Source organism: Diceros bicornis, chromosome 8 (assembly GCF_020826845.1).
Source record: "Diceros bicornis minor isolate mBicDic1 chromosome 8, mDicBic1.mat.cur, whole genome shotgun sequence".
NCBI lineage: Eukaryota > Metazoa > Chordata > Mammalia > Perissodactyla > Rhinocerotidae > Diceros > Diceros bicornis.
This window is the reverse complement of record NC_080747.1, coordinates 67,566,470-67,594,404: the sequence shown is the minus strand read 5'-3', so window position 1 is coordinate 67,594,404 and position 27,935 is coordinate 67,566,470. Positions and strand designations below refer to the sequence as shown.

The window sequence follows — 27,935 nt, the reverse complement described above, 5'->3', positions numbered from 1 at the left end:
TATCAAAATTAATAATGTCTGCTCTTCAAAACACACTAAGAAAATGAAAGGCCACAGACTGGGTAAAAGTATTTGCACAACACATCTGATAATACACTTATATCCAGAATATGTAACTAACGCTCAATATGAAAACAATCTTCCAAAATATCGGCAAAACACTTGAACAGACGTTTCACCTAAGAAGGTCATGTGGATGGAAAATAAGCCTATGAAAAGATGCTCAGCGTCATTAGGAAAATGGAAATAAAAGCTATAATGAAATATCACTGCACACCTATCAGAATGGCTAATTCAAAACAAAACTCCAACAAATACCAAATACTGGGGAGGAAGTAGAGCAACTGGAACTTTCTTAGATTCCTGGTTAGAATGCAGTGATACAGGCACTTGGAAAAAGCCTTGGCTATTTGTTATAAAGTGATACATATACTTACTACATGACCCATTGTATGGAGACAGCACATTTTTTATTCATTTATCAGTTGGACATGCAGGCTTTTTCACTGTTTAGCTATTACAGTGCTGCTGTGAAATTTGTGTACAAGTTTTTACGTGGACTTGTTTTCCTTTCTCCTGGGTATATGCCTGTCAGTAGAACTGCCGGATCATATGCTAACTCTACGTTTAATCTTTTGAAGAACTGCTAGGCTGTTTTTTCCAAAATATCTGCATTACCACCAACAGTGTATGAAAGTTCCAATTTCTCCACATTCTTGCCAACAATTATTATCTGTCTTTTGTATTATAGCCATCCTAGTGGGTGTGAAATGATACCTCATTGTGACTTTGATTTGCATTTCCCAGATGGCTAGTGATGTTGAGCGTATATTCATGTGCTTATAGGCCATTTGTATATCTTCTTTAAAGAACGGCTATTCATAGTCTTTATTTTTAAAATTGGGTTATTTGTCCTTTATTATTGAGTTATAGGAGTTCTTTGCATATTCTAGATACAAGTCCTTTATCAGATATATTATTTGCAAAGATTTTCTCCCATTCTGTGGGTTGTCTTTCACTTTCTTGATGGTGTCCTTTGAAGCACAAGCTTTTAATTTTGGTGAAGTTCAATTTAATTTTTGTTGCTTGTACTTTTGGTGTCACATCAAAGAAACTATTGCCTAATCCAACTCTCAAAGATTTACTGTATTTTCTTCTAAGAGTTTTATAGTTTTATCTCTTACATTTAGGTCTTTCATCCATTTAGAGTTAATACTTTTGCATGTAGATATCCAGTTGTTCCAGTAATATTTGTTGAAAAGTAGGAAGGATAAATTTCCGAAGGGGATGTTTATTTTCTCTGAAGAAAAAAAGGACAAAGGTGTTGAGCAGAAATTATAAACTAAACTACCCTAATCAAATAAAATGAATAATTTTTAAAATTTCACGGTAGGGCCAGCCCCGTGGGTTAGCAGTTAAGTGCGTGTGCTCCACTGCTGGCGGCCCGGGGTTCGGATCCCGGGCGTGCACCAATGCACCGCTTCTCCGGCCATGCTGAGGCCACGTCCCACGTACAGCAACTAGAAGGATGTGCAGCTATGACATACAACTATCTACTGGGGCTTTGGGGGAAAAAATAAATAAAATTATTAAAAAAAATTTCACTGTAAAGCACATCATATCAAGTAAATCTGATATCAGACTTGGAACCCTTTCACTAAGGCAAGAGCAACTAACTGTGTAAAGGCAGCCATGGAAATTTTCTTATCTTCAATGTTTGTCCAATTTATCCAGTACTTAAAAAAAATAAGGCAAAACACTCATTTCTTACAATACAGAATATATTAGTAGATTAGTCAAATGTAATAGTAAAGAGCATAAGACACTACAGATACGAACCTAGTTTTAGGTAAAAATCAGGTACAAAACTTGGATTTATATAAGCAATAAGTTAAAGGTGGTGATTTACAAACAGGCCTCCTGTAAATAAGATTTATCTTGGTGCATCTAAACTCATTCTATTGCAAACAAAACAAAACCCACAATATTTAGACTTTTCAGCAATAGCTCTTGTATAAAATGTAGTACAAATCTGGTTATATTTCAAAACTTAAGCCTTTGAGGTAGAACAAACAGAAATATATCAAAATATACTATTTAGGGGAATTTCAGTTAATAAAAGTCAAATTCTACCTCATATTAAACTTTTGCAATTTTAAGTTTTCACATTAACTGTACTTTGGGAACATTCACTCAGTGACAAAAAGTAGATGTTTCACATACACAGGTGAATAATATGCCCGTTTCTTCTTTATCCGTTAAAATACTCCCTTTTGTGAAAGTAGATATATGTTTTTCTGTTTATTTTCAAGTCCAGGTGTAAAAAGAATGGAGAAGATTGTCCTAAGTATGTTTCCATCTTCAGAATATTTAAGCTTCTCCTAAATTTCTAAAAAAAACTCATTATATAATTAAGACAAATTTTTTCATATCCATTATTCATTCAACAATGAAAATATATTTCATTATTTTAGCCTCCCTGCAAACACAAGTAGACTTCAGAAGGAGCAGAAGTTGAAATAAAGGCTTCTCCTCATTCTCTGATGAGCATTGGGTTCTTCCAATAGGAGTCAAGTAAGTACCCACTCTATTATATTATTCAAAAGTAGTATTTTGAAGGCCAGGGACGATTTATTGTGAAAATGATACCACCTATGTACTTCCCAGACTACACTCCCCAGCTTGGTTGCAGCACAAGGAGCCATCTTGGCTCACATGTTTACCTTCTGCCTGATAAAGCACAACTATTTCTATTTTAGGGTACCTGGGTAGAGAGATTTTTGTGGTATTTGATATTTTAATTTAGCCTAATTTTCGAACCCATCTTAATTTTCTTATGTAAGTAAAAATTATATTCAAGGTTTTTTAGGTATTCTGTCAGCATTCTTAAGAACTGTAAACCAAAGCTCTTTTAGGGAATGTAGTCTCTTTATAAAAGGAGTCAATGTTCTGGTGACTCTTAGTTGTCATTATTCTCTCTTGTTTTTAAAGTAGAATGAAGAAGTACAAGTATGTCCAGGCACATTACTCAGTCTTACAGTAGTAAATTCAAAGACAGCACCTCTGTTGGCTAGTCTGCTCCTACTGACTTACTGCTTTCTACATTTTGGGTAGCTGAAATGCTGCAAGCCACACCAAAGAACGAGCAGATTTTATAATTAGAAATTCTAAATAAGTCAGAACTGCAAACTTGTCCACTGTGCAGAATGGTCAATTTATAAAATATGGTAAGTTGAACTTTAAAATAAACGTTGACCAAATATTCTTAATAAAAATTTTAATATATTTTAGGTCCCTCATTTGAATGGATAGCCATCGTTACTTAGCAAATGCCTGAATTTACTGGTATTAGCAAAACTTGAAATTCTGTAATCCTGTAAAGATGACCAGTGTTTCCTTGACAAAGTTTTCACTTCAGTTCTTTCTGTATGGTGGTTTAAAGGGTACTGAGCTACATCTTTAGCTCTGATCTTTAAGAAACAGATTATTATATCCTTTAGTAACTTTACAAAGTGATTGATGGCACACACTTCTCCATCAAAGAGATGCTCATCTAAATGTACAAAAAGATAAATATGCCCAGAAAGCTCATATAATATTTTCTGTTGAAGATACAATTCCCTCTGTTGAGGAAGTAGTTCATCAACTGTCATTCTTGTATGGGTTCTTACAACTCGCTCACAAATATTTATGACTCGACATAGACTTTCTGAAGGGAGATGTAAACCATTCTTCTTTTTAACACATAAGAGTGACCCAACTTTAGAGGCTTTGAGATCTGATGCATACAGTGCACTGATGCAGTCCTCACAAGTTAAAAGAGCTGATAACTTATTTGCAATATACCCAGCACAACAGGTGAGATTTCGCCTGTGATCTGACAGGTCTAGCAGTGCTTCACTTAGCGAACAATTAGACCAGTCTTGGCAAATATCCTCTTTGTGAAAAGGAGTCTTCATAACACTGACACCATACTGACGCTGAACTGTCCAAAGGGCCAAGTCTGTCCTTCGAGCAATTGAAATGTCAAGGATGCTTACTTCACTTAGAAAAACTTCATCTTGTAATCTGTATCTGGTCTCCAAATTATGGTAAGCTTTCTGGAATGCCATGCAGGTAGGGTTAGAACTGGTTACTAATACCTGTCTAAGCATCTTTAGAAATAACTCCAGATGATCTTGACTGAATTTGTAAGTTAGAAGATATGGAAAAGGCATGACCTTTGGGAAAACATAATTTTGGTAGAGCCACTGTAAGCTCTCAGCATTAAGCAAAAATCCCAGGAATCCTAGTTTTCGCTTACCTTTAATTATTTGATTATTGCTAGTGTCAGATAATGTAACAAAAATAGTCTTAGCTTCAATTAACACGTGATTAATTTTACTATAAGTTTCGGGCAACAGAGGTCCTTTAAGTCCCTTTCCATAACGGTTCCTACTATTAAAAATGTCAAACAGATTGTTAATTAAGCGTAAAAAATGGATGGTACCAATACAGTTTTGAAAAGGAGGCAGGCCTAACGACAGCAAACATTCTAACGCACTGGCCACACTCTCACTGAAGAGTTGGGCAGCAGAATTCATTTTCAGTACATGGTTTTTCAAATTTGCAAGTTTTCTTGGGATTCTTTCCATATTTGATAATTCCTGTTCCTCTAGTGCTACTAACTCCACAAGGTGTTGCCAGTGTGCTGTGCCATTAATAAACTGAATGCTTTGAAAATTCTGAAATGCATTTCTTATCAATCTGAGCAAGTGGCAAGAATCAAAGAAGTATGCAATCTGTTGACTAGAAGATGAGGGATGCTGAAATGTACACTTCATGTTGTCTCCATCAATAAGTATCCCCAACGCTTTTGCCATCTGAACACTATGAGCTGTAGCATCAGACGTAACAGCCAGAACTGTGATCCCTATGTCACTCAGTTTGCCAATAGTCAGACGAAGCAGCTGAGCCTGCAAATATCCAGATGCCTTGTTTACAAAAAAATAACCAAGAGGTGTTCTCCAATGACCAGAAATACCCACTGCCATTAACAAAATAGTTTCTGAGGCAAGTGGCGTTTCATCAGCATCAAGTTTGCCAAGACCAAAGTCCATAAACCCTTGCAAATGGTGACTGCTGGGGTCCCACTGAAGTTGTTGCTTGAGAGATATACCTTTTATTATCAGTGAACAATACTGATATAGCTGGTCTCCATTCTCTACTCTTCGTTGAAGAAAAGAAAAAATGTTGCTGTTGAAACCTGGACTGGGTTTGCATTTGGATAACCATCTAAAAAATATAAAAAATGAAAAATATAAAACTCAAATGATGAAATAAAAAAAAAGAAAATGCCTTAAATGGTACTAAAGTAGCCTCAAATCCCGACAGAAATAAAGCCCACATATAAGTAGATAAATTCTACATTTTCAAGCACATATTTATATAGATACCATCAAACAGTAAGATAATAGAGAAACTCAGAAACACATAGTATGTTAAGATGCAAACATACCACAAAATAATTTTTAATTTCTCATTTACTTCTTAAAAAAGTATACAAATCAGTTACCCAGTGTGTTCTAGTTGATGTGTTTATAATTTAGATCATAAACCAGTCTTACCTGTAAATTCAATGAAATGAGAAAACTGTTGAAGGGGAAGGAAACTGAGAACATCTAGTACATCCACCTCATTTTATAGATTAGGAAACTGGGAGAGAGGGAGAAGTTAATCACTTGGCCCTTACTGTGCTGCTAGTTACGCAGAAATGTGAAACCCACCTTCCCTGCTGACCTGGTAAGCTTTTCTCACTGCTCCTTACAGCTTCAAAATTCTGCCCTTATGGTCAACTAATGTGTCTGTATCTGTTTGCTCCTATATAAAGTGCCTACACTACTTACCTTAGGAGTCCTTTTATAGTCTCCCTGACCTTCCCGGACTGCTGATGATTCTTTCCGATTACTGTCAGTGTCTGTCTTCAGAAGTCTCTTCACTCAGTGCTAACTCTAATTGTTGTAGATCAGGAAAGGAAACAGCCAAGTTTGATAACTGTCTAAAATAAGACTAAATGAATTCTGAGGTAGAGACTGAGGTGTTCATCCTAACTGAAGTTTACTTTTGTAACTCAAGTGACTTTTTTGGGGTTAAATTTCTGATTTGGGGGCTATATTCTAGGATGCCACTCCTAGACAGGTGACCTATTTAATTAAGATTTTAATGTACTTCCCTAAGTATTTCAGGACAGGGCTTTCCAAATATTTTGCTGCAACCAAGAAGTTTCCTAAACAGAATTTGCCCTTAATACATGCCATGCACTTTTATATGTATCCACACACACACATAACATATATATGTGTATATACAGTCATGCATTGCTTAATACAGGGATTCGTTCTGAGAAACGTGTCATTAGGCGATTTCGTCGTTGTGTGAACATCACAGAGTGTACTTACACAAACCCAGATGGTATAGCCTACTACACACCTGTGCTACATGGTACTAACTTTATGGCACCACTGTCATATATGTGGTCCATCCTTGACTGAAATGTCATTATGCAGCATATTATCGTATATAATTTAATCCCAATTATGACCCACTAAATTGATTTCAAGATTCATTAATAGGTTTGAAAAATGTGGTCATAGGATGCAAAAGACAAACTTTGACTATAAGTAGCTTATAATCTATTTAGGAGACAAAAGTACTAATCAGTTGTTTATATTTTAAAACAGGACAAAATAGTAAGAAAATGAGAAAACAGTACAGCAGCTCTCCAACAGGGTGCTATAGCCCACTAGTATGTTGAAAACCCTTTGCAAATGTGTCCCCACATTTTAGTTAATTGTTTAAAATTTATTTTTTTGCATTAGGATTCTCAAGTGAACACCAAAGATGCTAACTGTGTTGCATGTGCATTAAGCATGTAATGAAACTACTTAATGCCTCTATGTAAAAGGTTTTATTTTAAATAGGTTAGAAAAGCTTATGTTCTGGTGAGCTTGATTTTTAAATGGAAATCTAAATGGTATCTTAATGTCCACAGCTACTAGAATGATGTCTTGAACATCAGGCAGAAAGATATGTGGACTTGTTGGTTTATTTTTTAAAGTTTTAATAACTGATTTGGGTTTAATACTCAAACCAAGTTTGTGAGTTAGAACTGTAGGGAAGCGACTGATTTCTGTCTTAAGCCTTTTACCCCCTTCAAAATGAAAAATTATTTTTCTGATTGTAAAAAAAAAAAAATGACATTTTTTAAGCAAAACAACAGAGAAAAGTGCAAAAAAGAAAGTAAAAATCACTGTTAATATTTCAGGGACATTCTTCCAGATCTCTTTGTATATACAAACCTAGATATAATTTTTAAAAATTATACTGAATCTGGGTTTTTTTACTTAATAGTAATGTTACAGACATATTTTTACATGCCCTTAACTATTGACCTACAACATTTTAAATACACAGTATACCACAGTATCATTAAACCATAAATAATTTAACCAATTTGAATTGAAAGACATTTAGGTTGTTTCCATGTTTTTAGACAACATAAACAGCACCACAAGGTAGGTTTGTGTGCACACATACGCATCTACATCTTTATGTCATGTATGCAATTCCTAGGAGGAGGATGAAGAGGTAAATTTACTTATGCATGTATTGGAATAAATGGACTCAACTTTCATAAGAAATTAATTATATAATATACATTCTCATCAACATGAAATTTTAAATTAAACAACAGCTTAGTCATGGAATGATTACAGGGAGTCAGTTGGGTGGCTTGAAACTACCTGGGAAGACTACAGATCTTAAGAGCCATCATGCTAAGCTGAATGTTTTCCTTTAAGAGTATTAACTCCTCATATTAGCTCCTCCTACTGTCTTGTTCACTTTTTTTTTTTGCAAGGTTGGCCCTGAGCTAACATCTGTTGTCAACCTTCCTCTTTTTCTTTTTCCTCCCCAAAGCTCCAGTACATAGTTGCATATCCTAATTGTAGGTCCTGCTAGTTCCTCCATGTGGGAGGCTGCCTCAGCATGGCTTGATGAGTGGTGAGTAGGTCCACGCCTGGGATCCAAACAGGTAAACTCTGGACCACCAAAGCGCAATGCGCAAACTTAACCACTAGGCCACCGGGCTGGCCTGTTTTGTTTACTTTTGAATCTCTCATATCACCTCACCTTACAGAGAGAGCTAATTTACTAAATTGCAATAAATACAAAAATAGGAAATTAGAAAATCTACTAAGATCATACTAAATGTATCACTATTATAATAAGGAAGGCTGAGGATGTTATGACATCATTTCAAAGGATTTGTGAAAACAAACTACCTTAAAGACCCAAATCACTGGAATTGTAAGAAGCACAGCTCTGGGAAGGTTCTGGACATAAAGAATTCAAGGGAGAACTGAAAAAAGGATCCAACATCAATACAAGGAAAATCAGAGAGGTGACTGGTAGTAGCTAAGAATTAGAGAAAGATACAACAATTAGAAATTAGCGAGTGAGGTATTTTTCTAACTGAACCAAGTGTTTTTAAAAATGTAAGTCTAGCTTGGTCCGTCTTTGTCTGTTTACCATATAATTGTTTCTCCATCATCAGGGAGGGAAAACAACAACTACTGACATTTTCTCCTTTCTCCCCAAACTTCTAATGCGTCTCAGCTCTCAGCTATTAACTTTATGTCACTGAGAAAACAGAAGCAAGCTGATAAAAACTCCTTTTCCTATCACCAAATCTGTTAACTTATTGAATCTGTATCTCTGCCTTTCTTCCTGTTTCAGTGAATGAATTGTCTCGGCTCCTAATTAAAGCCAGACCTCTCTCCACAATGGTGTTAGATGTCATCCTTCTGCAATTATCCTTTCTCTTGTGGATCACCAATTTTCTTCTCTCTCCTAGATCATTCCCATGAGCATGCAAACATGCTGGAACATCTGCCATCTCAATAAACACCCTCCCCTCCATCTATACTCCTGTCTACCTTCAGACTGATTTTTCTGCTCCCTTCATAGCAAAACTCCTTGAAAGAGTCTATAATCACTGTGTCTGCTTTTTTGCCTCCCAGTCTCTCTTGATCCCACTTCAGCCAGGCTTACCCCTTCACCACCCCACTGCAACTGCTTTTGTCAAGGTCATCAATGAACCTCCATCTTGCAAAAATCCAATGGTAAATTCTCTGTCCTCATCTTACTTGATTTCCCAGAGCACTCGACATAGCGGACTACTATCTCCTTGAAATACTTTCTACACTTGGCTTCCAGGACATCACAATCCCCTTGTTTTCCTCCAGCCTCACTGGCTGCTGCTGATCAATAAATATTTATTGAACAAATGAATATTAAATATAATAATGCAGAGATCCAGTACTTAAGTAGAGATGTGTTAAAAATAGATATAAGTTTTAAATGGGAAAACTAATGGAAATGTAATCAAATACAAATATGTTTCACTGTTAGGATTTTTTAGGATAAAATCCAGGTACTTACACTATATTGGAATAATAGATGGCCATTAAAACAAAATTTTCTTGATAGATTTTTTTTAAAAAAGTCTGGGAGGACATATATCAAATGGCTAACAGTGGTTATTTTCTGAGATTAAGAGAATGGAAGTATTATAAATATTTTTCACTTTTGGTATTTATATACTTACATATTGTTTGAATGTTTTATAACAACCATGTATCACTATCACATTAAACAGGTACCTTAGTTTCAGACAAAGTACCCAAAGAAACAACTTTTTGAGTACTAAGATTGTATATCTAAATAGATAATGTCATAACAAAGGTTACAAAATGCAAAATGACATGAAGAGAGAAAAGATCAGTGTGAGTTAGAATTGCCAGAGAAGATCTAATCCAGGAGTTGATACAGAACTATAGGAAATGAAGAAAGCCATGAAAAAAAAAAAAGATGAGAAGTCATATGGAATGTCTCACATAAACCATAGTGTAAAACCAGTAAGTAATGCTTTAGAACCAGTGCAGAGGAGAAGACTTAACTAAAAAAGGTACAGGAGGAGCCAGCCCTGATGGCTTAGTGGTTCAAGCTCAGTGCGCTCTGCTCTGGCAGCCCAGGTTCAGTTCACGGGTGCTGAGCCTCACCACTCGTCTGTCCGCAGCCATGCTGTGGCAGCGGCTCATATAGAACAACTAGAAAGACTTACAACTATAACGTATAACTGTGTACTGGGGCTTTGGGGAGGAAAGAAGACGAAAGAGAAGATTGGCAACAGATGTTAGCGCAGGGTGACTCTTTCCCAGCTTTAAAAAAAAAAAAAAGGTAAAGGAGGAGGAAATAACAGTGTCTATAAAAACGTCTCTTGATTAGCAGAAAGTAGACATTTATAACTAAGTATAATATCTAGTCTAAATAGTTAAATCACATTATGGAAGAGAATGAATAAGTCTATAGACAAACGTTCATCTCAATATATGAAATAGGAATTATGACTAAAAAATAGAAACAATATAAATGTCCAATAGTTGGAGAATGCCCAAGTTACGGAGGGTACGACTACCTGATATTATGCAGCTATTAAAGATCATAACTATGTAAAAAACTAGTAAATCTAAGCACAGAAAAAAGACTAGAAGAAAATTGCCTAAATGTTAATAATAATTGTTTACATATAATGTAGAGGAAGGATTAATGAATTTTCCTTCCTTTTCTCTCATTTCTAAATTTTTTATTAGTAGTAGTATTTTAATAGTGTGTGTGGAGGAAAAGCCTCATTTTTTTAAAAAGGGGATGTAATGTGCAGCATGATGACTGTACTTAACAATACTGTCTTACATATTTGAAAGTTCCTAAGAGAGTAGATCTTAAAAGTTCTCATCACAAGAAAAAAGAAATTTTAACTGTGTGTCTGATGGATGTTAACTAGATTTATCGTGGTGATTTACTGTGGTATGTATTTTGCAATACATACAAATAACAAATAATTATGTGGTACACCTGAAACTAATATAATGTTATATGTCAATTACATCTCAATTAAAAAAAAAGCTTTGGGACCGGCGCAGTGGTTAAGTTCGCGCATTCTGCTTCAGCAGCCCAGGGTTTGCCAGTTCGCATCCTGGGGGCGGACCTACTCACTGTTCATCAAGCCATGCTGAGGCACCATCCCACATAGAAGAACTAGAAGGACCTACAACTAGGATATCCAAATATACACTGGCAGCTTTGGGGAGAAAAAAGAAAAAAAGAGGAAGATTCACTACATGATTTCACTCATAAGTGGAAGATTAACACACGGACAGAGAGAACTATTTGGTGGTTACCAGGGGCAAGGAGGTTAGGGGGTGGGCATAAGAGGGGAAGGGACGCATTTATACAGTGACTCACAAAGAATAATGTACAACTAAAGTTTCACAATCTTATAAACTGTTAGGACATCAATAAAAAAATTTTTTAAAAAAAGGAAGATTGGCAACAGATGTTAGCTCAAGGCCAATCTTCTTCAAAAAACAAAAGAAAAAAACAAAAAATGTTTCCCCCAAAATTGGAAAAAACCATGTCATGATAATTAAGGTCCTTCCTCCCACCTGGCCTCAATTTCCCCTCCTTTAAATGAGGGGTTTGACTACATGATGTCTAAGAGTTTCTCTAGCTCAGAGCCCCTATGAATCTGTTTTAAAGTTGAAGCAATAAGAAACTGAGGGGCACCTTTCAGGAGAGAAGGCTCCTGCTATTCCTGGCTGGTCTCTACCCCACTCACAGTGAATTAAATGGAGTGCTGCTCTTTCTACAGTGACTTGAGATCCACTGCATTTCTTCCTTACATCTGTTCAAAATCCTAAATGACCATTCAAGCATTCTTTCATTCACAAATATTTATCAAGGGACCACTGTGTTCCAGGCACTGTGCCAGGGTGGGTGGTATAACAAAGAATGCAGATACAGTCCTCATACTTGGGCAGCTCACAGGTTAGCGGGGAAGACAGTGTTAAGTACACTAAGATTCATTTCCATATTGTGTGTGTCATAGGGGTGCCTAATCCAGAATTGGTAGAACAGCAGCAGGCTGGGCTTCTGAAAGGATGTGCTATCTAATTTGAGCCTGGAGAGTGAGGACTAATCACCAGGACTGACAGACAGAGACAGAGAATGGGCATTTTAGACAGATGGAATAGGAAGTCCCTAAGGCAAGAATAAGCAAGGAATGCCTTACAACTGGAGCATGAAATATAAGATGGCAGGGAAGGAGGCAAGAGATGAGCTGCAGAGCCCAGCAGGAGCCACATCACAGGAAGCTCAGTGAGCCACAGGAAGGAGTTGGCCTTTAGTCTGAGGGTAACCAGGAGGCTTACACAACAGGAAAGTGACTGGCATGGGTTGAATTGTGTCCCTCAAAAAAGATACATTAGAGTCCTAATCTCCAATACCTTAGAATGTCACCTTACTTGGATATAGGGCTTTACAGAGGTAAGCAAGTTAAAATGAGGTCATTAGGGTGAATCCAAATCCTCCATGACTGGTGTCCTCATAAAAAGAGCAAATTTGGACACAGAAACACACACACATAATGGAAGATGATATAAATCGATACAGGAAGGAAGACCACCATCTATAAGCCAAGGAGAGAGGCAAGGAACAGACCCTTCCCTCAGAACCCTCAAAGGAACTAACCTTGACTTTGGACTTCCAGCCTCCACAATTGTGAGACAATAAATTTCTTTTGTTTAAGCCAAAAAAATAAATAAATAAATAAAAAAGAGTCTGTAAAACCAGTGATAAAAAACAGTAAAATGAGGGGCCAGCCACGTGGCGTAGTTGTTAAGTGAGTGCACTCCGCTGCTGGCGGCCCGGGTTCGGATCCCAGGCGCGCACTGATGTACCACTTGTCAGGCCATGTTGTGGCGGCATCCCACATAAAGTGGAGGGAGATCAGCACGGATGTTAGCTCAGGCCCAGTCTTCCTCAGCAAAAAGAGGATTGGCATGGATGTTAGCTCAGGGCTGATCTTCCTCACAAAAAAACAAAACAAAACAAAAAAACACAGTAAAATGAAGGAGATGTGACGCCAGCATCATGGCAGAATGAGTTGTTCCCTTAGTCTCTCCCCACTAAGTTACAACCAAATGGGCATTCATTAACCAATAAAGGGTTCCTTACACAGCACAAGAGGACGTCTGAGAGATCCATGCAGCCATACATCTGAAGGTGGGGGTACTAGATCCCCAGGAAGCAGTGGAAGGAGGTGAGCAGATCCCCTCCACCTCCCAAGCGGCAGTAATCTAGGTTGCAGGAGCTCACACAGGAGCAGCACGCTACTGTAAGAGGAGGCGGGGTGGGGGCAGGCAGGCCTGTGCATGAACGCTTTTGCTTTTGTAGTTGCAGCCGGCCTGTGGGAATGCTCCACACCAAGTGGTGCAGCTCAGCCACCACGTGGGTATCCCCACCAAGCACAACAGCCCAGGGGAACCACTCATGAGTACAGAGTAGGCCAGCATGCACAAAAGAAAGTGCCCCTCCCCTCCCGCCTAGTGCAACAGCTTGGATGGTCCCCGGCCAAGGCAGCAGTTCTGCACAAGCACCTGCGCATGCGTGCGTGACCTGCCAGGTGACTTTGGCTAGCAGGCAAACGCAGACAAGCCCTACTGGCACAACTTCCAGCAGACTCGACGGGTTCAGAAAACACACCCAGAGGTGGCAGGTGAAATCTGTGACCTGATACTACTACAAATGCCTCAGCAAAGGATCCGTTCATCAAACACCATGGAAAACTACAGTAACACTTCAGAGCAGAAGGAAAATGACAAGTCTCCAGAAACCAATCCTGAAGTCACAGAAATTTACAATCTAAATGACACAGAATTCAAAATAGTTGTCATAAAGAAACTCAACGAGTTACAAGAAAACTCAGTTCAATGAACTCAGGAATAAAATTAATGAGCAGAAAGAGTACTTCACCAGAGAGACTGGAATTCTTAAAAAAAACAAACAAACAAGGGGCCAGCCCAGTGGCTGAAGTTCCGCACACTACGCTTTGGCAGCCTGGGTTGGTGGGTTTGGATCCTGGGCATGGACCTACTCCACTCATTGGCCATGCCATGGAGGTGTCTCACATACAAAGTGAAGGAAGACTGGCACAGATGTTAGCTTGGGGCTATTCTTCCTCAAGCAAAAGGCAAAAAAAAAAAAAAAAAAACAGGAGGATTGGCAATGGATGTTAGCTGAGGGCAAGTATTCCTCAGCAAAAAAAAAAAAAACAAAACAAACAGAAATTCTGGAGATGAAGAACATAATGAAGGAGATAAAAAACAATCTAGAAACCTTAAAAAATAGAGATGACATTATAGAGGACAGAATTAGTGATTCAGAGGACAGAAATATAGAAATACTTCAGGTGGATGAAAAGAGAGAACTAAGACTTTAAAAAATGAAGAAATTCTTTGAGAAACATTTGACTCAACTAGTAAATGCAACATAAGGATTATAGGTATTCCAGAGGGAGAAGAGAAGGAGAAAGGAGCAGAGAGCTTGTTCAAAGAAATAATAGCTGAGAACTTCCCAAACCTGGGAAAGGAACTGGACTTACAAGTACATGAAGCCAATAGAACTCCTAATTACATCAATGCAAAAAGACCTTCTCCAAGGCAGATGATAGTAAAACTGGCAAAAGTCAATGACAAAGAAAAAATATTAAGGGCAGCAAGGCAGAAGGGGATTATCTACAAAGGAACACGTATCAGGCTTTTGGCAGGTTTCTCAGCAGAAACATTACAGCCTAGGAGAGATTGGAATGATATATTCAAAATACTGAAAGACAAAAACTTTCAGCCAAGAATACTCTATCCAGCAAAATTATCCCTCAGATATGATCGAGAAATAAAAGCTTTCCCAAATAAACAAAAGCTGAGGGAGTTCATTGCCACTAGACCTCCCTTATAAAAAATGATCAAGGATTTCCTCAAACATGAAACAAAAAGGCAAATGTTTACAAAGCCTTGAGCAAGGAGATAAATAGACAGACAAAATCAGAAAATTGTAGCTCTCTACCAGAACAGGTTAGCAAACACTTAATTATAACATAAAAGATAAAGGGAAGGAAAGCATCAAAAATAACTATAAACATTTTAATTTAGTCACAAGCTCACAACACAAAACAGAATAATTTGTGACAACAATAACTTAGAACAGGAAGAGAAAAGGGACAGAACCTGCTTAGGCTAATGGAGATAAAGGGTTATCAGAAAATGGACTATCTCGTCTACAAGATCTTTTATACAAACCTCATGGTAACCACTAAACAAAAAATCACAGCAGAGACACAAATCATAAATAAAGAGAAAACGGAGAAAACCATTATAGAAAACTACCAAACTGAAATGGCAGTAAGAAATACAAGGGAAGAGAAACAATGGAAATATAGAACAGCTGGAAAATAAGAGATAAAATGGCAGTATTAAGCCCTCATATATCAGTAATCACTCTAAATGTAAATGGATTGAATTCTCCAATCAAAAGATACTGAGTGTCTGGATGGATTAAAAAACAAGACCCAACAATATTCTCCCTCCAGGAAACACATCTCAGCTTTAAAGACAGACAGAGGCTCAGAGTGAAGGGATGGAAGACGATACTCCAAGCAAATGGCAAGCAAAAGAAGGCAGGTGTTGCCATACTTATATCAGACAAAGCAGACTTCAGGATAAAAAAGGCAATGAGAGACAATGAGGGGCAGTATATAATGATAAAAGGGACATTCCACCAAGAAGACATAACACTTATGAATATATATGCACCTAAAGCAGGAGCACCAAAGTATATAAAGCAACAATTAACAGACCTAAAGGAAGAAATTAACAGCAACACAATAATAGTAGAGGACCTCAACACCCCACTTACATCAATGCATAGATCATCCAGACAGAAAGTCAACAAGGAAATAGTGGACTTAAATGAAAAACTAGACCAGACAGACTTAATAGATATATACACAACATTCCATCCCAAAACAGCAGAAGACACATTCTTCTCAAGTGCACATGAAACATTCTCAAAGATAGACCACATGCTGGAAACAAGGCAAGCCTCAATAAATTTAAGAAGACTGAAATCATATTGAGCATCTTTTCCAAACACAAAGCTATGAAACTAGAAATCAACTACAAGAAAAAAGCTGGGAAAGTCAGAAATATGTGGAGACTAAATAACATGCTACTGAACAACCACTGGATCACTGAAGAAATCAAAGTAGGAATCAAAAAATACCTGGAGGGGCCGGCCCCGTGGCTTAGCGGTTGAGTGCGCGTGCTCTGCTGCTGGTGGCCCGGGTTCAGATCCCGGGTGCGCACCGACGCACCGCTTCTCCAGCCATGCTGAGGCCACGTCCCACATACAGCAACTAGAAGGATGTGCAGCTATGACATGCAGCTATCTACTGGGGCTTTGGGGGAAAAAATAAAATTATAAAAAAAAAAAAAATACCTGGAGACAAATGAAAATACATCATACTAACTCTTATCAGATGCAGCAAAAGCAGTTCTAAGAGGGAAATTCATAGTGACACAGGCCCACCTCAACAAACAAGGAAAACCTCAAATAAGTAATCTTAAACTACACCTAACAGAACTAGAAAAAGAACAAAGCCCAAAGTCAGCAGAAGTAGGGAAACAATAAAAATTAGAGCAGAAATAAATGATATAGAGACTAAAAAAAGAGTAGAAAGGATCAGTGAAACTAAGAGCTGGGTCTTTGAGAAGATAAACAAAATTGACGAACCCTTAGCTAGGCTCACAAAGCAAAAAAAGAGAGAAGGCTCAAATAAATAAAATTAGAAATGAAAGAGGAGGAATTGCAACAGATACCACAGAGATACAAAGGATTATAAGAGAACACTATGAAAAACTCAGTGCCAACAAACTGGATAACCTAGAAGAAATGGATAAATTCTTAGACTCATACAACCTCCCAAAACTGAATCAAGAAGAAATAGAGAATTTGAATAGACCAATCAGAAGTAAAGAGACTGAAACAGTAATGAAAAACCTTCCAAAATACAAAAGTCCAGGACCAGATGGTTTCTCTGGAGAATTCTACTAAACATTCAAAGATTTAATACCTATCTTTCTCAAACTCCAAAAAATGGAAAATGATGGAACTCTTTCTAACTAATTCTATTAGGCCAACATCACCCTGATACCAAAACCAGACAAGGACAACACAAAGAAGGAAAATTACAGGCCAATATCACTGATGAACACAGATGCAAAAATCCTCAACAAAATGTTGGCAAACTGAACACAGCAACAGGTTAAAAGGGTCACATACCATGACCAAGTTGGATTTATCAGAGACGCAGGGATGGTTCAACATCCACAAATCAATCAATGTGATACACTACATTAACAAAATGAGGAATAAGAATCATATGATCATCTTAATAGATGCAGACAAAACATATGACAACATCTGACATCCATTTATGATAAAAACTCTCAATAGAATGGGTATAGAAGGAAAGTACCTTCACAGAATAAAGACTATATATGACAAACCCACAGCCAACATTATATTCAATGGTGAAAAACTGAAAGCCATCCCTCTGAGAACAGGAACAAGACAAAGGTGCCCACTGTTGCCACTCCTATTCAACAAAGTACTGGAGGTTTTGGCCAGAGCAATTAGGCAAGTAAAAAAGAAATAAAAGGTATCCAGATTGGAAAGGAAGAAGTGAAACCCTCACTGTTTGCAGACGGACATGATCCTATATAAAGAAAATCCTGAAGAATCCACCAGAAAACTATTAGAAATAATCAACAACTATAGCAAAGTTGCAGGGTACAAAATCAATTTACAAAAATCAGTTGCATTTCTATACACTAATGATGAACTAGCAAAAAGAGAATTCAAGAATACAAACCCATTTACAATTGCAACAAAAAGAATAAAATATCTAGGAATAAATTTAACCAAGGAAGTGAAAGACCTATACACTGAAAACTATAAGACATTATTGAAAGAAATCGAAGATGACAAAGAAATGCAGAGATATTCCATGCTCATGGATTGGAAGAATAGACATAGTTAAAATATTCATATTACCTAAACAAATCTACAGATTCAATGCAATCTCAATCAGAATCCCAGTGACATTCTTCATGGAAATAGAACAAAGAATACTAAAATTTATAATGGAACAAGAAAAGACCCGAAATAGCTAAAGCAATCCTGAGAAAAAAGAACAAAGCTGGAGGCGTCACAATCCCTGACTTCAAAATATACTACAAAGCTATAGTAATCAAAACAGCATGGTACTGGCACAAAAGCAGACACATGGATCAATGGAACAGAATTGAAAGCCCAGAAATAAAACCACACACATCTATGGACAGCTAATCTTCGACCAAAGAGCCGAGAATATACAATGGAGAAAGGAAAGTCTCTTCAATAAATGGTGTTGGGTAAAATGGTCAGCCACGTGCAAAAGAATGAAAGTAGACCATTATCTTACACCATGCACAAAAATTAACTCAAAATGGATTAAAGACTTGAATGTAATACCTGAAACCATAAAACTCCTAGAAGAAAATATAGGCAGTATACTCTTTGACATCAGTCTTAGCAGCATCTCTTCAAATACCATGTCAACTCAGGCATTAGAAACAAAAGAAAAAATAAACAAATGGGACTACATGAGAGTTAACAAGCTTCTGCAAGGCAAAGGAAACCATGAACAAAACGAAAAGACAACTCACCAACTGGGAGACAATATTTGCAAATCATATATCCGACAAGGAGTTAATTTCCAAAATGTATAAAGAACTCACACAACTCAATAACAAAAAAACAAAGAACCCAATCGAAAAATGGGCAGAGGATCTGAACAGACATTTTTCCAAAGAAGATATACAGATGGCCAACAGGCACATGAAAAGATGTTCAACATCACTAATTATTAGGGAAATGCAAATCAAAACTACAATGAGATATCACCTTATACCTGTTAGAATGGCTATAATTACCAACACAAAAAACAACAAATGTTGGAGAGGATGTGGAGAAAAGGGGATCCTCATACACTGCTGGTGGGAATGCAAACTGGTATAGCCACTGTGGAAAACAGTATGGAGATTTCTCAAAAAATTAAAAATAGAAATACCATATGACCCAGCTATCCCACTACTGTTATTAATCCAAAGAACTTGAAATAAACAATTCAAAGAGACCTATGCACCCCTATGTTCACTGCAGCATTATTCACAATAGCCAAGACATGGAAGCAACCCAAGTGCCCACTGACTGATGAATGGATAAAGGAGATGTGGTATATATACACAACGGAATACTACTCAGCCATAAAAAAGAGAAAATCATCCCATTTGCCACAACATGGATGGGCCTTGAGGGTGTGATGTTAAGTGAAATAAGCCAGACAGAGAAAGACAAACACCATATGATTTCACTCATATGTGGAATATAAACAAACACATAGACAAGGAGAACAGATTAGTGGTTACCAGAGGGGAAGGGGGTTGGGAGTGGGCAAAAGGGGTAAAGGGGCACATATATATGGTGACGGATAAAAATTAGACTTTTGGTGGAGAGCACAATGCAGTCTATACAGAAACTGATAAATAATAATGTACACTTGAAATTTCATAATGTTATAAACCATTATGACCTCAATAAAATAATTGGGAAAAAACCCCACAAAACAGTAAAATTGAGTATTAAATTTCTAAGACATTACTATAAAGTCACTGTGTTATTTGCTTCATGCTAAGGGAATTATAAATATATCTATGTATTTGACCATAAATCCTACAAAATTATTTATCAAAATATGGTCTCTGAACAATCTGCATTGGCATCAACTACAGCGCTTATGGAAAATGCAGATGTTTGTGCTTTGCCTCAAGCCAGTGGTATCAATCCAGAACTCTTCTACATTTTCTAGGATAGACAGATATTAAAACTACTGAAGGGTATTAGAAATTCCAATATTTCAAGATTTGAATTTTATTACCCAGAGTGTCTCTACCACATGGAACATGAAAAAAATTTGTCAGACTATATGTCTTCATTTGTTAGTGAAAATATCACCATTGTAATAATATGCAAATACCACCTAGAAGTTTTTAAAAAGAGAAAATGGACAATTCAATGAGAGTATGAATACTAATAGCCTTAATGTATAAAATGCAATAAAAGAACAAAATGTTTGTTTTATTTAACATATAAAAAGTAATTCACTTACGTTCTGAGGATGGAAGAATGAGGCAGCTTAAGAATCTTTCTTACATAATCATAGACTTTGCTACTGCACAAGTAGAGTGTACATGCAAATTGCTTCATTTCTGTGGAGTACTCAGCTGTTTCTCTCCAGTTATACAACTCCCACTTAAAATCTGTGAAAAGAAATTTATTTATTCTTTGTGATGAAGAATGTGTACAGCAACATTTCCGGTATAGATTATAGCATTTGGATATAAAATGCACTGGGCATCAAAATTCAAGTAAAAATATAATCACATTTTAACTGAGGTTGTTCAGAGGTCAATATCCAGTCTTAGGGCCTCTTGATCAATTTATCCTGTTCATCTGGACTCATTTCACTAGAAAGAGGGAAGAAAAAAGTTTCTACTTGAATCACTATGGTTTAGTATTTACTGGTAGCCTGCGTGGAGATTTTTAGAGGAATAGGAAAAAAAATGAAATAATTGGATAAAATTAAGTCTCTGGAATATGAGGACATTCATTTGTTTTATTTTGTTCCCTGGTTACCATTTATCTGAGGGTGACAATTAGACAGAAGAAACATTTCTGGGGATACGGTGTTACTCAGATTGAACACACTACCTATCACTGAGAGAAAAAAAAATCCTCTGTTCCTGGTGACGACTCCTATTTATTACCTCTATTCCTCTCTTGGAAAAATATTCTCCTTCTTTGGAGATACCTACTCTTTTCTAGAAACAGGACATGCTTCTTTTTTACCAGAATGTAAATCCAAAATTTCCACTGCTTTCATCAAAGAGTAAGTTGACAATTCTTATTTTGCCCCTCTTCAAATATCCTGGTTCACAAAGAAGACTAAGTATTCTTTCATTGGACTATAATAAATAGTCTATAGAATATAGAATATTTTAGAGAAAGATATAGTATACTGTATAAATCATGTGATCTTATCTCTGGGTAGTAGGATTATGTGTTATTTTCATCATTTATATATTTCTTTGCTTTTTCTATAATGAACATATTACTTTCTAAATTGTAAAATCATAAAAGGATTTTTGCACTTACTTTTCATTCTTCTTGCTGACGCTGAGACTTTTCACTTCTCAGCCGAAAGCATATTTTCATAAGCAATAGCAAAGTAAATATTTAGTGGTATTTCAGAAAAATTAAGAGCTATTTTGTGAATATTACAGGTCATTGGGGAACATACCTGAAAACTGTGCTCGTAGCAGACACTCTGTTTCTTCAGAAAGTAGTTTTTCTTCTACAAGTGCATCAATTAACCGTAAGCCCTTTCTCTTCTTGATCATCCTGTAGTTTTTTACAGAACCAAGTCTTTTTTTGGACACTTGTAGCATCTGCTGCACCTCGGCCAGTTTGTCTGCACCTACTGTCAAAGGTCTCTTTAAACTGTAATTGTGGTCCTCAGTAGCAACCTCTTGAGAACTATCAGGAAGTGGCTGTTTTAGGATTTTCTGTCTTGCTTTACCTTTAAGGTGTACACCTTGAAGAACCTATGACAGAAATATAATATTAGGATTATTTTAGAAATTATCACACAGAAGCTTATCTATAAAAATACCACTGAATGCAAAGCACTCACCTGGTTGCTGTGGAGAGTAAGTTATAAAAGAAAAGGTCACAATCTCTGACTTTTTCAAATGTATAGTCCATAGGACAATACAAACAGGATTGTTTTTGCATCTATACAGAAATTGTAACATGATGTTGAAAGTTTCTGAAATGATTAAACTAACCTAGAGAAAGGTGGTAATTTGGGAAGGCTTCATGAAGTGAGTTTTGAGTAGTTCTTTGAAGGAGCAGTAACATGGTTTAATGGAGGGGACAGGGAAGTTATTTGTGCAAAAAGGCAGGCATAGTGGACACAGCATGGGCTTTGGAATTAAGACTGACCTGGGTTCAAATCCCACTCCCTCACTTGTTAGCTGTCAGTTAACCTCTACAATCCCTCATCTCCTCATCTGTAAAATGTAGATGATAATACAGAGTTGTTTTGAGGATATAATAATTTACGTAAATCTCCTACTATAACGCCTGGACCACTGTAGGTCTCAATAAATAGTAACTATTATTGATTTTACACAAAAGCATGAGAGCAAGTCAATTTATCACATGTGGGTAAGTGTATGTGGTTTGAAAAGAGATTTCAGAGCAGTTAGAAATGCACAAATCAATTAATAGGAAGCTCTCAGAATTCATGAGTTTGGATTTGACACTAACTATATTCTTCTAAATAACGGAAGGAGATAAAACAATACCAAAAGAGGGAGACTCCAATGAATGAGGAAGGGTAGTGTCAGGATAGAACAGTTAGACGACTGTTGCAGGCTGTGCAGACAGTGACTCACCATGGACAAGAGTGGGGCTAAGTGGTGAAAGGAGAAAAGAAAAACAATCCAAAGAAACACAAGAATGTAACACCAATACTGGTGACTGGCTCACAGAATGTCTTCTATTTTCTGTATATACCTCTTTCTATATCAATGCTAATAATTAGGTACATTTTTGGTCATGATCAATAACATTATTGGTAAAAGCCAAAAAGGGGTAGATAATTTCTAATGACATATTATGAAAACTGTCTCATACTTAAACAAAAACCTGAATTCTAAGACTGTTTATACCCACTAGTTAATTTTTGTGATCAGTTTAGTAACCTTTATGTATGTCTAGACATGATTTGCATTTATACACCTTATTTTTTAAAAGAACTTCAAAGCAGAATTACTAATATTGCATATAGACTTTAAAAAAACCAAAAGCTAACTATCTAAGCATTTAAAATCTATTATTGGATTTATTTTAGACCTAGGGTTTGCTTTTTTTTTAAATCTCTGTAATTTCTAGCTATAATGTGAGCTATCTTGATTGTTAAAGGCTCTGTAAAATTTAGTTTCATTTACACCTAGATTTAAGTACCTTGTATAGAGAAACAGAAGGCACAGCTCCTTTTTTCAGCTTTCTTCTTATGCCATATGACTCAAAGTCACTTTCTTGAAAATGTTTGGAACATAGTATAGCACCTGGTCCTGGGATCCAAATCTTTTTGCTTCTGGGGTCCACACGATTAACAGCCCTGATCCATTTTGAGCGCTGTATGGTATCAGTTGGAAATCTACAGCAATCATATTAAAGTTCCATTAACATGAAAATATTATCATAATACTACAGTAGTATTTATTATATAAATCCATTTATTATTTAACTGTTTTATATAAACATTAAGTCCAGTTAAAGTTTAATTCACTTAATGTGATTTTATTTCTCAAAGTTCCTTGATTTTTTTTTTTGGTGAGGAAGATTAGCCCTGAGCTAACATCCGTGCCCATCTTCTTCTACTTTATATGGGACGCCGCCACAGCATGGCTAGACAAGCGGTGCATTGGTCCGCGCCTGGGATCCAAACCTGCGAACCCGGCTGCCGAAGTGGAGCACGCAAACTTAACCACTATACCACCGGGCCAGCCCCAAAGTTCTTTGATTTTTTGAATCCAAAAGTTCAATATCTAAGTGATCTTGTCTGTTTCAATTTGTATGGTGACAATTCTCACATTAAATATCCTACATTTTGTCTTCACTGCCTACACTTAACAGAATCTGCTCAAATTTAATACGTGTGTCTTTTCCTTTCCTGTGATGATTTTAAACTATGTCCACAAATTCTTTGGAACTCCTCCTTTCAAGGGGTGGAACCTAATTCCCCTCTCCTTGACTGTGGGCTGGAGTTAGTTATTTGCCTCTGAGGAATATTAAAAAAGCAGAAGTGACAGTGGGCAATGAGACTAGATCATAACAGGTACTGAGGTTTCCTCCTTGCTCTCTCTATTGAATGGTTTTCTCTGGGGGAAGTTATCCATCTCGTCATAAGCAGCCCAATGGAGAGGTCAACTTGGCAAGAAACTCAGGTCTCCAGCCAAAGGCCATGTGAGTGAGCCTTTTTGAAAGTAGATCCTCTAGCCTCAGTCAAGCTTTCAGACTGCAGTCTTGACTAACATTTGACTGCAATCTTATGAAACATCCTATAACACCAAGCTAATCCACTCCTAAATTCCTGACCCTTAGAAATTATGTGAGATAATAAATATTGTCACTGAATTTTGAGGAAATTTGTTACTCAGCAGCAGAAAACAAGTACATTTCCTATACTCCATTTTCCTATTTTGTTTGGAAGGCATCACTTTTTCCTAGCCTTGAATACATGTCATATATGTGGTCTGTCATTGACTGAAACGTTGTGTGGCGCACAACTGTACACAATAATGAATTGGTTTATACTGTAATATGGAATCCATTTTCTTACTCTTCCTGACTATACCTTTTTTATATTACCAGCAGAATTTACCTTTGACTCCCTGCATATAAAATATTTTCTAGAGAATTAGCTAACAAAACCCCTTCTTCAATGGTTACTTCTGGGGAGGGACAAAAGGATTGAAGGGTAAGGCTTTAACTATACCTATAACTTAATTGTCTTCTAAAGAAAACAAAAATCTGAAACAAGGCAGAATGTTAACATCTGCTTAATCCTAGTGATAGGTAATAGATGTTTGTTATATATATAATTTTTTGCCTGCTAGTGTATTTGAAATGTTTCATAATTAAAAGTTTAAAAATAGAAATCATTACAATTCAGGCAAAAACTTCCAAATTATCACACACATATTTCTTTGGCTATGAAATAAATTAAGTTTCTTAATCCCCTTACACCAACAAAAAGAGAATGAATCAAAGGTCACTTTAATTTTTAACTTGCCAGTCCCATTTCGAATTTAGCCATTTATGCATTTGACAGTGCACCGATATTCTCGTAATAAACAGTTTCCACACCTTTGAGTCATTTTGATTCGTGCTTTTCATCTACAGCCCCTTGCCTATGTCCTTGCAACTTCTTTCACAACTCTGGTGGTGGTGCTGGGGGATGCTGGGGAAGGCTTCAGAGGAGATAGTATCAGAGCCCGAGCTGAAGAGTCAACAGGAGTTCGCCATGCAGATAGTGGCCACTCCAAACAGATGCAAAAACACAGAGCTAACTACTAGGATCTTACTGGCTGATAAAGCATTGAAAAATAAATTAATTTCAAGGCTTGAGAGGGTTGAAAGGAGAGTGGAGTGGTTACAGATGGGCTGGAGAGGTAGCTAGAGGCCAGATCACAAAGGGTCTTGCATGCTAGTTAAGTTCTGGATCCATCTTTCAGTTTAGTGGCTACCACAGGAGTCTGTACTCATCTATTGAGATTTGAAGAAAATATTAGAATTTATTCAATTTTTTGCCCCATCCTTTTTTATATTTCATAATCTATATTAGTACATCACTTCACATATGTAATCTATAAGTCATTATGCATATTTCAGGGGTGTATACTCAAATTATTTTTATAGAGAGAGTTCAATGATCAAAAAGTTTGAAGACAGCAGCTTTAGGCAATTGCAAGTTGACTAATTCTCTCCTTCCCATATTACCTTTTTGCTGAGCCCTTATTTCAGATTGACACTATCTTGTTGCTAGGACTAACACCATAGTATTCTAACTCCTTTTCCTGTCTCTATTCTCTCCTGCCCTTCTTATAACTTCCTAGGTGTCAGGAAGACAAAGATGATTCCTTCCCATTCATACATAAACATGTGTTTGTTTCATTCAGTGCACATGCACAACAGAAATAGAGAGGGCATGATATTCAGGCTGGAAGAGAGGTGTATGAGGAAAGGCTTCACAGAGGAGCTTGGACTCTGTCTTTTAGGCATTGAAGAGCCCAGGGGATTAAAATCCTCCCTTTAGGGAACCAGCATGATAACATTAATATTTTTAGAAAAATAATTTCCAGGAATCTGAAAAATGGAATGAATGAGTAAGAAATCAGGCTGGAAGACTCATAGGAGTCTACTGTAAGAATTGCATCACTTTGTTTTTTTTAATTAAGCAGGTCTTACTTTGGCTTTCAATATATAAAACAAATAAAAGCAATACGTAAGTTCTTCCCTATTAAAAGAACCTATGAAGAAGACACAGGAAAAGCAGGGCAGCAAAAAACTGAGGAAGAAAATTAGAGAAAAGGAAGAGAACTAGAGGGAGAGTGTGTCCATAAAGCCAAGGGAGGTGAGAGTTTCAAGGAGTAGTTAATATGATTTAAAGTTAAAAAGAGGTCAAGAGAAGGACTTAGAAGTGCTCACTTCGCAAGATTACTGGTGACCCTTTGTCAGTGCTGTTTTTTTGAGCAGTGGTGACAGGTATCTGGCTACAGTAGGTTGACAAGTCAATGGGGTCTTAGGGAAGTAGGTGTATGGTCCTGGTTTGAAGAGCCTGGTTATAGAGGGAAGGAGAGTGGTACAGCAGTGTCGACGTGCAGAGAGGCTCAAGAGTTTGTGTGTCTGTGTTTAAAACTGGAAGTAATGTGAGCATACCCACTGACTTTAGGCAAGTAATTAGTAGAGACAGCAATTTAAAATAAAAAGAGAACAGGAACTAATTGATCAAAAAAATTCCAGAGGAGAAGGAAAGGATACAATTATAACAACTTAGGTGGAGGAACCAGCCTTACTTAAAAAACAAAACAATGACTACAAAAGGCCTACCATACATAGTTGAAACTCCTTAACCTTTTTTTTTTTAAAATAATTTGTCTCCAAGCTACTTTTTCCACTCCTCCATATTATACCTGCACTTTCCATCCCTTTACCTGTTTCCAGGCTATTCCTATTTAAGTGCTATCCTCATCCCACCCCTACTCCGCGATCTAGGTAAGATTCAAGGTCCAACTCAAATACCACCTGTCCCATAAAGCTCTTTTTGATCTTCTCATAGAACTGCTTTGTCAATGGTTTAACTCGGTATCTCACATTACCTTAATAGGCTACCTCTTTCTGACATACATTTCTTTTAGTCTATAAGGATCTGTCTTACCCACTTTTCTACTTCCCACTGTGCCTTGCACATTGATTTGAAAGACCTACATACCAGTCTAGATTATAGATGTGGGTTCAAACTAGATTGGTTTGAAAATCTGCCCCCCTCTTGAGCCAAATGAAACTTCCTTGCCATGACGAGATCCAGCCAGATCGGACCGGCCTTGCAGAGCTCGGCTAACTGAACAACTTGCAATGACAGGCAGTACTGGTGAAAACTGATCTGTACCCATGCTCACGAGCAAGCCACACACTGATGGAAGTGCACGACTTCCACAGCTCTCCCGAACTGCTCTCCCTTTCCGTCTCCTCTCGTTAAAAAATAAAAAGGCCGAAAGGAAGCAGGACTCCTTCCGAGTAACTCGCTAAAAGCCACTACGCAAGCGGTAGGCAATGAGAAAGAACCAGCAATTCGGACGTAGACACTGAGCGCCAAACACATGAAGAGCCTTGAGCCTCCAACTTCCCCGGTCCCTTCCCCCGCCCCACAATACGCACGTCACGCCACGTCACGCCGACGGCGCGACGCACTGCCCGGCCCCGCCCCACACTGGCCTACTGCCCGCCTGGCGGTGCTGGGAGTTAAGAGAGCTTGGAGGCTGCTCTCAGAGCTTGGAGGCTGCTCTCACGCACTGGTGGAAGGAGAGGCCGCGCTCCCGGCTCAGCACGGTGTCCCGGGTGCTGCAGCCAACTGCCGAGCAACTTCGGGTCATCTTCTTGCTAAGGGGGGCTCCACTTTCGGCGTCCCCGCGACAGCATGAATCACGATAAATTTAGCTCCGCCCGTTGACTCGTCGACTGCGACCTTTATTTGTCGGGAAAGGCGGGCT

At 37.5% G+C, this 27,935-nt stretch overlaps 1 protein-coding gene across 2 annotated transcripts; it reads right to left on the bottom strand.

The window, feature by feature from the left end:
• Positions 1–1,460: 1,460 nt before the first annotated feature.
• On the bottom strand, positions 1,461–27,872 carry THAP9 (THAP domain containing 9). 2 transcript variants are annotated; one of them, XM_058547387.1, is made up of 5 exons: positions 25,033–27,149; positions 23,125–23,320; positions 21,395–21,698; positions 20,204–20,354; positions 1,461–5,274 (listed from the first exon to the last, which is right to left on the bottom strand). In XM_058547387.1, the coding sequence occupies exons 1-5, from the start codon at positions 25,041–25,043 to the stop codon at positions 3,297–3,299; spliced, it is 2,640 nt and encodes an 879-aa protein (XP_058403370.1). In that variant the 5' UTR covers positions 25,044–27,149; the 3' UTR covers positions 1,461–3,296. The 2 variants fall into 2 exon arrangements, with proteins under 2 accessions (XP_058403370.1, XP_058403369.1); XM_058547386.1 differs by lacking the exon at positions 25,033–27,149 and adding an exon at positions 27,739–27,872 and having other exon boundaries at positions 1,751–5,274.
• Between the last annotated feature and the right edge of the window lie 63 nt (positions 27,873–27,935).